Raw genomic sequence first — 14,952 nt, forward strand, 5'->3', positions numbered from 1 at the left:
CCTGCTCCAGGTGCCGCCAGCAGCAGGGAGGGGTCCCGGGAGTCTGAACCTTCCCACCCCGAAGCCAGGCCATCTTGGCCCATCCAGGACAGGGGACTGAGGCCACCTTCTGGGCAACACAGCTTCTGGTCTGCCGGGCCTGCTGCGGCCCCTACCCTCGGGGCCAGGGCACGGGGTGAGCACTGGGCCCCAGGCAGCACCCCAGGCCCCTTCTATGTGGGATGTGAACATCTCCCACCATGCCCGCTCACCCCTGGCTGGAGACTCCTCCAGGCTGATGTCTGTGCCCACCCGGCTTCCAGCCAGGGCCGTGCTGGAGCCACCGAGGAAGCCGGAGCGGCTGTCGGGACCCAGGCTGCTCCCTGTGCCTCGTGCCCCTCGGACCTGGCCGCTGAGGGGACCGGGCTGAGTGGGAGTGACCGTGCGTGGCTGTCCTGGTGCCGGCAGCCACTCTGGGCCGCCTCGTGAATCCCAGTGGGTGCCCCCCTCCCTGAGTCCTCGCTCCAGGCCGGGCTCACCTGAGAGCGCACGCCCCATGCCAGGTGGCCGCCCCACGACCCCTCGGCCCAGGGCCCCGGGCAGCCAGCCAGGCTCCACGCAGGGCTGCGCATCGGAATGCGGGCCTAGGAAGCCCGCCAGGGCCGGCGCTGTGGTCAGGAGCAGGAGGGGCTGGGCCCCACAGAGGGAGCCCAATCCGGGGGCCCCACCCCTCACCCCTCCGCCACTCTGAAGCCCCCAAAGGGTAGGAGACCCAGGGGGACGCCCGCCACTCTTCCGGGCAGCCCCTTCCACCCAGGCGGGGTCTGGGTCCCTGCTGGACTCAGGGCCGCCTTCCCGCAGGCCGGGCCCGGCCCGGCGCGCACCTTGTCTCGGATGCCCTGGCGCATGGCCTCGCGCTCGGCCTCCATCTTGGCGTACTTGGCCTTGCGCTCCTCCTCCGCCTGGCGCAGCGCCTCCTGCCGCTCCTCCTCCTTCTTGGCGGCATCTGGGTCCTTCTCCTCGTCACCCCCGAGCATCTTCCCCATGTCCTTGGTGGCCCCTGGTACAGAAGTTGGTGATTCAGACCGCCCCACTCAGATGTCCAAGGCCAGGCTAGTGTCTCAGCCACACTCCCCCACCCTCTGGCCGACCCCCCAAACCCTCCATCCACCCGACCCTCTGGCTGCCCGCACCACCCTCCAGCCGCTCCTCCCACCTCCATCTAGCCCTGACCCTCCTGCCTGGGACCCTCCATCAAGTGTGCTGGGGTCTCCCGCTTTGCTTTCTGTTCCTCAAGAAACACAGGCAACTCCGTGGGGGGAGGGAGAGTGGCGCTGTGGTTGCGCGTCTATATGCACCTGTGACTGCGTGCTTATGCATACGTGTGGCTGTTGTGGTTGTGTTCGTGTGTGCATCACGTGGTCGTACGTCTGTATGTGGTTCTGTGTGTGTTTGTGTCATATGCATGCCTGGCTGTGTGGTTGTGCGTGTGTGTGGTTGACTGCATGTGGTTGTGTGATCAGGCTTGTGGTCTTGTGGTTGTGTGTGAGCTTCCAGGGGTTGAAGCGTCTTCTCTGGTCATGTGTCCAGCAGAGGCCTGGCCTCCTGGAGGTGGTGCGGTTCAGCCATCTATGCAGGCAGTGGGTTGAGGGGCAGGGCTGGCTGTCAGAGGCAAGGTCACCAAGTCTGACCCCTGGGGCAGAAGCTGGCATGGGGGCTGGCAGGGGCCCTGCTGGGGCAGGAGCTGGCATGGGGGATGGCAGGGGCCCTGCTGGGGCTGCAGGGGACCGCTTGTTGCTGGCACCCAGGCCCTAATTGCTCTGCAGTGCTAGTCACTACTTTTCTCATGAGCTGCTGATTCACAGGCCCCACAAACACCTCCCTAAACAGCTCTGCAACTCAGCCCACAGGACAGAGATGCATAATTACGGGCTCCGAATACAGCAGGCACTGCGGGGAGCCCTGGCCCTCGGCAGCTCCAGAGAGCAGAGCAAGCTGGCTGGACCCAGCACACAGGTGTCACTGAGGGAGGTGACTTGGCAGAGCGGCCAGGCTCCCCCATGGCCACTTATAGCCCTCAGCGTTGCAGGGGTGCTCCTGGACCAGCCTCATGTGTGTGAGGGGACTCCGGCCACACGTTGCCCCTGCAAATGCCGCTCTCCCCCCGCGGCCACCCGGCCCCCTCTCGAGGTGCTCCTCAGTGGTCAGGCACTGGCTCTGCCCCCTCCTTGAAGATCTTGCCTCTTCTGGGCTCTGCCCCCTGGATGCCAGACCTCCTAAGGACTGCCCCTTCCAGCTGAGCCCATGCCTCGGGTAGAGATGTCACGTGAAATTGTGGGTTAGACTAACACCACCCAGCCACTTTCCACCTGGGTCCAGGTGTGCCCCCCACCTCGTTTCTGTGAATTCAGCAGCTCCGTGTCCCTGGCGCTCTGGGTTCCCCCTCGCCATTACTATTCTGATACCGGGAAGCGCCATGCTATACGGAGCCTGGGGCGACGCCCTCGCCTGTAGCTATCTGTGCCAGTGCTGCCTCTGCCAGTCACTCAGGAGTGAGCTCCCTGTCGAGGGTGGGCAGGAGCTGTCATTTGGAACGCCCGAGCTGTTGGTGGGAGGAGAATAGCTTTTTGGTTGAGTGCTCTGGGCTGAAGGTGTCACTCAGACAGGGCCATGCCTGCATCCTGCAGGCGCCGCCGACTGCACCTGTTTCCCTGCCCCCCATATCCTGGCTGTCTGAAGCTATCACAGGCAGTGGGGTGTGGGGAGAACGAGCCCCTCTTGCTGCCCTCGTTGCTGCTGGGGACAGGCAGGCAGCCCATGCCAGGCACTTGGCTGATGGCACAGATCTGGACTCCTCAACAGAAAGCTAAGAGCCTTGTGGTCAGTTTTCAGCCGCATCTGCCATGTTTTGCAAAGCAGATTTTAGGCCCATGACTCAAGGGAAACTGGGTCACAGTAGAGTTGCTCCTGGATTCTTCTAACAGTCCCCAGTCATTGGACCAAAATGTCTCTGCCTCCAGCGGGCTGTCTCTAGCAGGTGTGTGGGGGAGGCAAGGACAGCCCCCACAGTCCTGACTGCCTTTGCGCAAATCTTAACCCCCATGAGAAAAGCTAATTCACCCTAAAGTGAGTGACCCGTGGCTCTTTCTCCCTCCTGGAAAGGACTGGCGTCTATAAGGAGGTGGGTGAGCCTGGTCTCTCCCCACATTGCTCTCCTGATGGAAGGGGTTCCTGGCAGGGGTGGGGGCTGCAGGGCTTCCGCAGCTCAGTGGGCTGGCCCCTTCCCTCCCCTCCAGCTGATCCCATAGGCTCTGGGTGTAGTCGCGGGAGCGGGCATTTATAGAGCACCAGGTGTGCTGCGCTCTGCTCCAGGGGTGCCTGTGGGGGGCCCTCCCGCTCTGAGAGTGTGGAGGCCCCACTTGAGCCCTGGGCTGGTCCAGGCGCCAAAGGCTTCTGGAAGGCCCACCTCTAAGGAGCCGAGGATTCGCGCTCCCCGCAGGCTGCAAAGCCACTAGGCTCAGAGGGACCCGCCGCGAACCTGGGGAGCGTCACAGATGCCGCCCACGCCCCCCCTCCGCTTTTCGGCCCGGGTACTGCACGGAGGCGCCTCCAGAACCGCTTCCAAAAGCTGGGAATTGGGCGCAGCCAGGAGCGCAACAGAAACTGCGGGAAGCTTGTTCCTGGCACAGAAACCCAAAGTGCCATTTGCTCTCCGGGCACAGACGCCGGAGCGGCGAGACCGGCGCAGAACGGGCGGCCCCGAGCACTGCTGCGACCCCGCCGGCCTCGACCTCGACACCCCGCGACCCCGCCGGACCCTGGAAGCATGAGCTGCATCCCGCATCCGCAGGAGGGCGGCGCTGCGACCCCCCCCGCCCCCGTTTCCAGAGGAGGGGCGGTCCCACGTGGTGCCTGAGGCTGGGACACCCCGACTCTGATTGCAGGGGGGTCGGATCCGAGGCTGGGAGTCCCGCAGTCTGGCTGGGGTCCGCTACTGGCCTCGACGTACAGGGGCCGACCCCACCCCTCCCTCGTTCTCTGAGCCTCAGCTTCCCCCCGTGAGAGGTGGAGGCGGTGGGGGGGCGCACCGGGCACGACCCCGCGGCAATGACGGGGCTGGCAACGCCCCCCACAGCGGCACAGGCGGACAAACCCTCTGGGGAGGAAGTTCAGTCCCAGCGGGAGGGGCCCTGCCCACCCGGGAGCTCGCCCCAAACGGCGGGGGGGAGGGGGGGGTGCAGATCGCGGCGCCTCCCTGCCCTCTGGCTCTGCTGAGACTCCACCGCCCACCCCACCTCGCGGTAGCAGAAGGGGCAGAAGCCGAGACGTTTCCTCTGCAGACATCGGGGAGGGTGGGGTCAGGGCCGCGCGTTCCCAGCCCTGAGGCTCTTCCCGGGAACCCACCTCCCAGACCTTTGCTGGAGTGGCACCCACGCTCCCGAGACGCCCAGGCAGTTTCCGGGGGGATCTGCTTATACAGAGCAGCCGCCCCTGAGGTCAAAACCCTGCCCAGGGTTCCCTTACACGGTAAGTACAATGACAATGGCTGCATTCAATTTAGTGTACATTATACATAATGTATATGTAAATACTACATCCATTAAAGTTGATTTTTAAAGCTTCATTTTGAAATAATTGTAGATTTACGGAAGAGTCACAGAGATTGTATAAGAGGGCTCCCTAGACGCTGACACTGCAGCCACCGAGTGTTTGTCAAAGCTGAGACCTGGACATGGTACCAGCGACCACCCCACTGAACACTTCATGTGGGCCTCACCACTTTTCCAGATCCGCCTCCCGGGTTCACGCAATTCTCTTGCCTCAGCCTCCTGAGTACCTGGGACTACAGGCACGCGCCACCACGCCTGGCTAATTTTTGTATTTTTAGTAGAGACGGGTTTCACCGTATTGGCCAGGGTGGTCTCGAACTCCTGACTTCCTGAGCCGCCTGCCTTGGCCTCCTAAAGTGCTGGGATTACAGGCATGAGCCACTGCACCCGGCCCAATGTTAATTTTTAAGAATGGAAAAATACTTTTTAACTTGAAATAAAACTATGGGGAAAATTATAGAATTGAATGAAAAATTAAACAATATCTAAATAAAGAAAGACACTTGTTATTTTTCTGGCCAGGGTAACTCCACACGTAAAGACGTCCATCCTCTCCAAACTCCGAAGAATTAAGAAGAAAATTCTGTGAAATCTGACAAGCTGAGTGTTGCATACAGACCTGCAAAAGGCCCATTTGCCAGGACAGACACCTGAAGGAAAAAGAGGAGAGTGAGGTCCACCAGATACCAAGACAGAATGATGATGGTGCAGTGGGAGGAAGACAGACAACGGGCCCAGAGTGGGGAGCCCATCCCCAGACGCCCACAGACACAGGACCCACACGTGGGACCAGAGACAGAGGTAGAGGCTCAGGACCCTGGAGAAAGAATGCAGTATCCCCAGATGGGACAGGATACGTAATGGGAAAGAATAAAACTGGACCCCTGCACAACACACAGACACATTCTTATTGATTGTAGAACTAAACATGAATCCCAAATAAATGTAGGCAAAGAAAAACACAGTCCTTGCCACTCTCTGGCCCGTCACCAGCTGTATTTCCCTTTGTAGTTGTCCATTACCTGAAATGGTGCCGTCTGTTGTGTGTTTGCTTCTGATTGCCAGTCTGCTAACAGAAAGCCCCATGGGAGCAGGCAGTCAGCTCGGAGCTGCATCCCTGGCACCTAGAGCAGAGCCTGCCACACAGCAGGTGCTCAGCAAATAGTCTAGCTCTGTCGCCCATGCTGGAGTGCAGTGGCAGGATCTCAGCTCACTGCAACCTCCACCTCACGGGTTCAAGTGATTCTCCTGCCTCAGCCTCCCAAGTAGCTGGGATTACAGGCATCTGCCACCATGCCTAACTAATTTTTGTATTTTTAATAGAGACGGGGTTTCACCGTGTTGGCCAGGCTGTTCTCGAACTCTTGACCTCATGATCCACCTGCCTCGGCCTCCCAAAGTGCTGGGATTACAAGCGTGAGCCACCGAGCCTGGCCACAACCTGACTAAGACTTACTGTAGGCTGGGCGTGGTGGCTCACGCCTGTAATCCCAGCACTTTGGGAGGCCAAGACCGGCGGGTCACGAGGTCAGATCGAGACCATCCTGGCTAACACGGTGAGACCCCGTCTCTACTAAAAATACAAAAAATTAGCCGGGCATGGTGGCAGGCGCCTGTAGTCCCAGCTACTTGGGAGGCTGAGGCAGAATGGTGTGAACCCGGGAGGCAGAGCTTGCAGTGAGCCAAGATCGCGCCACTGGACTCCAGCCTGGGCGACAGAGCGAGACTCCATCTCAAAAAAACAAAAAGACTTACTATAATCAAGGCACTATGGTATAAACAAAAGAACAGACATATAGGCCAGGCACAGTGGCTCACGCCTGTAATTCCAGTACTTTGGGAGGCCGAGGTGGGTGGATCACCTGAGCTCAGGAGTTCAAGACAAGCCTGATGGACATGGTGAAACCCCGTTTCTACTAAAAATGCAAAAATTAGCTGGGTGTGGTGGCGTGTGCCTGTAATCCCAGCTACTTGAGAGGCTGAGTCAGGAGAATCACTTGAACCCAAGAGGCGGAGGTTGCAGTGAGCCGAGATGGCACCACTGAACTCCAGCCTGGGTGACAGTGAGACGCCGTTTCAAAAAAAAAAAAAAAAAAGAACAGACATATAGATCAATGGAAAGTATAGAAAGTCCAGAAATAGACCCATACATATATCGTCAATCGATTTTTGACAGAGCTGCAGAGGGAATTCAATGAGGGTGAGGATAGTCCTTACTTCTGTTTTCTTTTCTTAGACAGGGTCTTGCTCCGTTGCCCAGGCTGCAATGCAGAGGCTCAATCATAGCTCACTGCAGTCTCAACTTCCTGGGCTCAACTGATCCTCCCACCTCAGCCTCCCATGTGCCACCATGCCCAGCTAATTTTTTAAAAACATTTTTTGTAGAGACAAGGTCTCACTATGTTGCCCAGGTTGGTCTCGAACTCCTGGGCTCAAGTGATTTGCCTGCCTCAGCCTCCCGAAGTGCTGGGATTGCAGGCGTGAGCCACTGTGCCCGGCCAGACAGTGCTTTCAGAAGTGCACTGGCTCAATTCAATATCCATGTGCAAAATAAACACATAACTAAATGTTTTTCTTTACCTGACACTTTATATAAAAATGAACTCACAATCAATCATAGATCTAAATGTCAAAGCTGAAATTATACAACTTCTAGAAGAAAACAGAAGAGAAAATCTCTGGGACTTTGGCTTAAGCAAAGATTTCTTATATAAGTGACAAAAGCATAAATCTTAAAAAGAAAAATTGATAAACTGAATTTCATCCACATTAAACATTTTTGCTCTTCTGCGATATTATGAGATATATATATATGTTTTCATCTATGGCTCCTGCCTCTCACTCCCATGGCCCTTGTTATAATGTTGGGGCCCTTTAGAATCAGGAAACAGAACCCCTCTCTCTGACCTTCTGCCCTCTTTTCACCTGTGCAGGGCAGGACTCAAATCTTCCCCTGACTTCCTGTTGGTGAGTCATAAGCCCTCATTTCAGAAGGGGCCCTGCCCCGTGCCCTGGAGGAAGGAACGCTGCAGAGAGAGGCCCAGAGGAATCTGGACAGGCCTTGCTGGGTTTAGATCACACCCTTTTCATCAGTCGCATTTCTATGGGGACGTCCATGCTTCTTCCACCATGCCTATCCGATGGAGTCTCCTCAAGAGGCGGGGTTCAGGAGCTTCCGGAGAGCTGGGCACATGGAAGCTGGAAGGAAGGCGAAGAACTCATCCGCATGCCAGGAGGGTAGCACCCCAGCTCCACGGGGTGGAAGCTCCTCAGAAGGGTGGCACCCCAACTCCACAGGGTGGAAGCTCCTATGCTTGGGACCCTTCAGGCCTGGCCATATATCTCTTCATCTGGCTATGTGTATCCTTGAAAATATCCTCTGTAGGCTGGGCATGGTGGCTCACACCTGTAATCCCAGCACTTTGGGAGGCCGAGATGGGCGGATCACCTGAGGTCTGGAGTTCGAGACCAGCCCAGTCAACATGGTGAAACCCCGTCTCTACTAAAAATACAAAAATTATCCAGGCATGGTGGCATGTGCCTGTAATCCCAGCTACTCAGGAGGCTGAGGCACAAGAATTGCTTGAACCCAGGAGGCAGAGGTTGCAGTGAGCCGAGATTGCACCATTGTACTTTAGCCTGAGCGACAGAGGCAGACTCTGTCTCAAAAAATAAAAAATAAAAAGATCCTCTGTAATAAACCATAGGCATGTGTTTCCCTGAATTCTGTGAGTTGCTCTAGGAATTAAACCCAAGAGGGGGTCGCATGAACCCCAACTCGAAGCCGGTCGTTCAGACATTCTAGGGTCCTGGACTTGCGACTGGTGGGATGGAGGGGGCAGCCTTGTGGGATTGAGCCCTCAACATGGGGTTTCTGAGGCTGTCTTCAGGTAGACAGCATCAGAATGGAACTGAATTGGAGAACACCCTGCTGTTGTCCACTGCCGGACTGACTGCTTGCTTGGTGGGTGGGGAAAACCTTCATACATTTGGTCACAGATGTCTTCTGTGTTGATTATCCTTGTGGAGTGAGGGCAAAGGGAAAAACAGTTTGAGTTTTTCTTAACATCTTCAAAAGACACTGTCTTAAAAAATGAAAAGGTACACCACAGGCTGAGAGAATATATTTGCAAACCACACATCTGATAAAGATCTTAGGCCGGGCGCAGTGGCTCATGCCTGTAATCCCAGCACTTTGGGAGGCCCAGGCGGGCAGATGACTTGAGGTCAGGAGTTCGAGACCAGCCTGGGCAAAATGGGGAAACCCCGTCTCTACTAAAAAAAAAAAAAAAATATATATATATATATATATATATATATATATACACACACACACACACACACACACACACACATATACACACACAAATATATGTGTATATACATACACACATATATGTATATATACATATATGTGTGTGTGTGTGTGTGTATATATATGTGTATATATATATTAGCTAGACATGGTGACGGGCACCCGTAATCCCAGCTACTTGAGAGGCTGAGGCAGGAGAATTATTTGAACCCTGGAGGTGGAGGTTGCAGTGAGCCAAGATCGTGCCACTGCACTCTAGCCTGAGCGACAAGGCAAGACTCTGTCTCAAAAAAACAAAAGGTTGGCCAGACGCAGTGGCTCACACCTGTAATCCCAGCACTTTGGGAAGTCGAGGCGGGCAAATCATGAGGTCAGGAGATTGAGAATAGCCTGGCTAACATGGTGAAACCCCATCTGTACTAAAAAAAAAAAAAAAAATGCAAAAATTAGCCAGGCGTGGTGGCACGTGCCTGTAGTCCCAGCTACTAGAGAGGCTGAGGCAGGAGAATTGCTTGAACCTGGGAGGTGGAGGTTGCAGTGAGCCGAGATCGGGCCACTGCACTCCAGTCTGGGTGACAGAGCGAGACTCTGTCTCAAAAGAAAAAAAAAAAGTCTTATATGCAGAATACACAAAAAACTCTTACAACTCAATAACAGGAACACAAACAACCTGATTTTTAAAGTGGACAAAAGACATTTCACCAAAGAAGAGAAACAGATGGCAACTAAGTATAGTCATGGACCATGTAATGCAACATGATGTCGCAGCCGTTGTAAGGTGTACCACGTGGTACCTTTTCTATGTTTAGATGTGCTTAGGTACGCAAATACTCACCACTGTGTTACAACTGCTGTGCCATTCAGGCAGTCACGTGCTGTGCAGGGTTGTGCCCGGGAGCACCAGGCTACCCCCAACAGCCTGGGCATGCAGGGTTGCTCCATCTGGGTGTGCAACAGTGCACTCTTTGATGTTCGCACAGCGACAAAGTCACCTAATGACACAGTCCTCAGAACTTGTCCCTTTCGTTACATGATGCATGACTGCACGAAAAGACACACGTGGCTGTTACAAATAAAGCTGATCGACATGTCAGTCATAAGGGAATTCAAACTTAAATCACACAGAGATACCACCACATTCCTACTCAAATGTCTGAAATTAAAGAGATTGACTGTGCTAAGTGTTGGCAAGGAACACTGGTGGAGGAACTGGAACACTCATGCATACTTGTGGGAAGGTAAATGCTACAACCACTTTGCCAACAGTTGAGCATTTTCCTGTACAATTGAACACACCACCAAATGACCCAGAAATTCCACTCCTAGGTGTTTACCCAAGAGAAACAAACACTTAAGTTCACACAATGGCAGGAACAGGAATGTTCATGGTAGTTTCATTTGTAACAGCCAAAACCAGAAAGTAACTCAAATGTCCATCAACAGGTGAATAGACAAACTGTGGTATGTCCACACAGGTAGCATCACTTAGCAACAGAGACAGACGAATTGCTGATACACCAAACAACACGGGAGAATCTCAAAGTCTTTATGCTGAGTGTAAAAGGCCAGATACAAATTATTTAATTTCATGTATGTACATTTGGGTGCAAACTAATCTATAGTGACAGAAATGTAGATTGCCTGAGGCCAGGCAGTCTTTTTTTTTTTTTTTTTTTCTTTTTTGAGACGGAGTCTGGCTCTGTTGCCCAGGCTGGAGTGCAGTGGCGCAATCTCAGCTCACTGCAAGCTCCGCCTCCCAGGTTCACGCCATTCTCCCGCCTCAGCCTCCCGAGTAGCTGGGACTACAGGCGCCCGCCACCACGCCCGGCTAATTTTTTGTATTTTTAGTAGAGACGGGGTTTCACCATGTTAGCCAGGATGGTCTCGATCTCCTGACCTCGTGATCCGCCCGCCTCGGCCTCCCAAAGTGCTGGGATTACAGGCGTGCGTCACCGCGCCCGGCCGGCCAGGCAGTCTTAACCACGGTGATGGTGAAACTCATTGGAGTGTACCCTTAAGAGGGCAATGGTTATTGAAAATAAAGTGCACCACTATCAAATTGATCAGAAGCCCTAACAAATTAAAAGCTAGAGATATTGGGGATATTACAGGCCATTTTCCCTGATCATAATCTAATCAAGTTACAAATACTAAAAACATGACCAAACCACTAACTATGGAAGCCCAAATATTAGAAACAAGGACGTAAGTAACCCTTCAACTGAAGAGGAAATAAAAACTGAAACTGTAAAAATTCCAGAAAGCAGCCAGGCATGGTGGCTCACACCTGTAATCCCAGCACTTTGGGAGGCCAAGGCGGGAGGATCACAAGGTCAGGAGTTTGAGACCAGCCTGGCCAACATCGTGCAACCCCGTCTCTACTAAAAAAGATACAAAAATTAGCTGGGCTTGATGGCACATGTCTGTAATTCCAGCTACTCAGGAGGCTGAGGCAGGAGAATTGCTTGAACTCGGGAGGCAGATGTTGCGGTGAGCTGAGATTGCGCCACTGTACTCCAGCCTGAGCATCAGAGTGAGACTCCGTCTCAAAAAAAAAAAAAAAATTCCAGAAAGCATGAAAGATAAACACTAGGTGTCTAAACTTAGGGTCCAGAACTAAAACTTTTTTTGGGAGGAAATTCATAATCCTTCATTTTAAAGAAGAGCAGAAAGTATAGGAACTTCATTGCCATCTTAAGAAATTCAAAAGAAACAAAACAAAATAATCCCAAATAAGACAGGAAGAGATAATTAATGAAGAGAAAAGCAGAAAATGGACAATGGTAAACAGTAAATCTGCCTGCACTAAGACTGAGGGCATGACACACAACTGCTGCTGCGATTCTGCGCTGTTTCGGAGGTTCCGGTGAAGTGCATGAAAAAATAAGACACAGTCATGTGCCACATAAGGCCGTTTCAGTCAACAGCAGGCCGCATGTACGACAGTGCCCTGGAAGGCGACAGCACCGAATTCTCACGGTGCCTTTTCTTTTTTTTTTTTTTTTTTGAGACGGAATCTCGCTCTGTCGCCCAGGCTGGAGTGCAGTGGCGCGATCTCGGCTCACTGCAAGCTCCGCCTCCCAGGTTCACGCCATTCTCCCGCCTCAGCCTCTGGAGTAGCTGGGACTGCAGGCGTCCGCCACCGCGCCCGGCTAATTTTTTGTATTTTTTTTTAGTAGAGACGGGGTTTCACCGTGGTCTCGAGCTCCTGACCTCGTGATCTGCCCGCCTCGGCCTCTCAAAGTGCTGGGATTACAGGCGTGAGCCACCACGCCCGGCCTTCTTTCTTTCTTTCTTTTGAGACCTGTTGTCCAGACTGGAGTGCAATGGCGTGATCTTGGCTCACTGCAACCTCCACTCCTGGGTTCAAGCCATTCTTGTGCCTCAGCCTCTCAAGTAGCTGGGATTACAGGCGTGTGCCACCACGCCTGGCTAATTTTTGCATTTTTAGCAGAGATGGGGTTTCACCATGTTTGGCCAAGCTGTTCTCAAACTCCTGACCTCAAATGATCCACCCACCTTGGCATCCCAAAGTGCTGAGATTACAGGCGTGAGCCACCACGCCTGGCCTCACGGTGCCTTTTCTGTGCTTACATGCACAGCCTCACCCTGCTGCTACCGCTACTGTGGTGTTCACTGAGATGTCTGCTGTGCAGGTTTGCAGCCGGGGAACAATGGTTGCACCACACGGCCTAGGCGTGCAGGAGGCTGCATCATCTAGGCTTGTGAAGGGAGATTCCATGACAGTCCCACAGCCACGAACGTATTCCCGTCAACACAGGATGGTAATAAGAGTTATATCATAAAAGAAGACAGCCAATTCTCTCTTTCTCCATCTCTCCCACCTCTCTTCCTGATGACACGATCCTATCTCTAAGAAACTCAAGACAGTGCAGTAAAAACCTACCAGAACACATCATGGAATGTGGTAGCATGGCTAAATACAATATCCATACTTCCGAATTAATAGTTTTCTCCCACACTGTCAAGAACAAGCTAGAAACAGGAACAGGAATGACGTTCCACTTACAATAATGAGGAAAACACACAATAAGTACGAAAATATAACCTACTTAGAAATAAATTAAAAAGCAAATCTATAGAACCTATATCAGAAAAAAATCATGGATTTAAATCATATGGTTTTGGAAAGACATGCCAGATTCTTGGTGGGCAGGCTTAATATCATATTGACGTCAGCCGCATCAACAATAATGTGCAATTGTATGTAATCCGGATCGCACCTTCAGCTTAAACTCCAACGCTTTTGTTCTTTTTGGGGCTTTGGATAAAATTAAGGTTCATATGGCAGAATTGATGTCAGAGGAGACTCAACCCAAGTGTCACAAAGAAGTGAAAACGCACCTTGCGGGGGCTCGGGAAGTGCCTGCAGAGTCACAGAGACGGCTCTGGCGGTCGTCAGCCTGGAGGCCGGCAAGCGTGGGGAGCTGCGGGCTCAGCCTCCACGGGAAAGGTGGGCGGCGGCAGCCATTTTGGAACGCAGGCGGCAGCCATTTTGGAACGCAGTGCGTCGCCGCCGAGCACGTGCGGAGTTCACCCGGCGTCCAACTCCTGCGCGGCGGCCTGCTAGGGCGGGTGCTCCTCTGTGGAGAAACGTGCCCACGCACGCTCGCGCACCGTCTGTCTCGGCAGCGGCCCTGGCGTGTGGCTGGAGACAAGGTGATATCTTGGGCGTGTGGCCATACGGCCACCGCACATCCACAAAGGGAAGCCCGGGGCCTGGAGCGGGAGGGAGGGGCTGCTGTGGGTGCTGCAGCCGGAGAGCCACAGGCAGACAAACGCGTCGCAGAGCCCATGTTTGGAAGGCAAAAAGGAAAAACAATCATGTATGAATATACCCATGTTATGATTATCTAAAGATAGAAGGAGGATCGGAGGGTTACACATGAGGTTCACACTGAACCCAAACCCTGAAAAACATAACAGGTGTTCCTTTGAAGCTCTCATGGAATGCTTACAAGGGCCAAGTGTCAGTCTGCACCACAATGAGATACCGGCTCACACCCACTCAGACGGCTATTATCAAAAACCAGGAAATCACAAGTGTTGGTAACAACGTGAAGAAACTGGAACCCTGTGCCTTGTTGTTGGGAATGAGAAACAGCACAGCTGCTGTGGAAACAGTCTGGCAGTTCCTCAAAAAATTAAACATAGAATTGCCATATGATCTAGCGATTCCATTTCTGGGTATAGACCCACAAGAACTGAAAGCAGAGTCTCTCACAGATACCTCCATACCCCTGTTCATAGCAGCATTAACCACAATAACCAAGAGGGAGAAACAACCCAGGGTGTCCATCAGCAGATGAATGGACAACCACAATGTGGTGTATAGACAGAATGGAATATTATGCAGCCTTAAAAAGGAATTAAGTTCCAACACAAACTGCAACATGGATGAACCTTGAGGACACTATGCTAAATGAAATAAGCCAGACACAAAAGGACAAATACTGTAAGATTCCACTTAGATGAGGTCCCTAGAGTAGCCAAATTCATTGAGACAGGAAGTAAAGTGGTGGGTGCGAGGGGCTGGGGGAAGGAGAGTGGGTAGTGAGTGTTTAATGTAGACAGTTTCAGTTGGAAATGATGAAAAGTTCTGGAAATAGAGGTGTTAGTTGCACAACATTGTGATGTACTTAATGCCACTGAATTGTGCACTTAACATAATTTAAATGGTAAATTTTATGCTATATATTTTACCACAAAAAAGAGAAGCATATACCTGACTTCAAACTATACTGCAAGACTACAGTAACCAAAACAGCATGGTACAGGTACAAAAACAGACACATAGACCAATGGAACAGAATAGAGAACTCAGAAATAAGCCTGCACACCTACAATCATCTGATTTTCAACAAACCTGACAAAAACAATGAGGAAAGGATTCCCTATTTAATAAATGGTGCTGGGAGAACCGGCTAGCCATATGAAGAAAATGGAAACTGGACCCTTTCCTTACACCTTATACAAAAATTAACTCAAGGTGAATTAAAGACTTAAATGTAAAACCCAAAAGTATAA

At 52.5% G+C, this 14,952-nt stretch overlaps 1 protein-coding gene across 4 annotated transcripts in view; it reads right to left on the reverse strand.

Moving 5' to 3' along the window:
* The window catches only part of CPLX1 (complexin 1), a 42,231-nt gene that overhangs the window by 6,605 nt on the left and 20,674 nt on the right, over window positions 1-14,952 (reverse strand). For 3 of the 4 annotated variants that reach the window (XM_019025196.4, XM_055384266.2, XM_031010434.3), the window contains one exon: window positions 864-1,039. In XM_019025196.4, coding sequence (XP_018880741.1) covers window positions 864-1,039 — 176 coding nt within the window. Of the gene's footprint in view, window positions 1-863; window positions 1,040-13,269; window positions 13,399-14,952 lie in introns of those variants that run through there. The other variant, XM_055384267.2, reaches the window with a different exon arrangement.

Source organism: Gorilla gorilla, chromosome 3 (genome assembly GCF_029281585.2).
Source record: "Gorilla gorilla gorilla isolate KB3781 chromosome 3, NHGRI_mGorGor1-v2.1_pri, whole genome shotgun sequence".
NCBI lineage: Eukaryota > Metazoa > Chordata > Mammalia > Primates > Hominidae > Gorilla > Gorilla gorilla.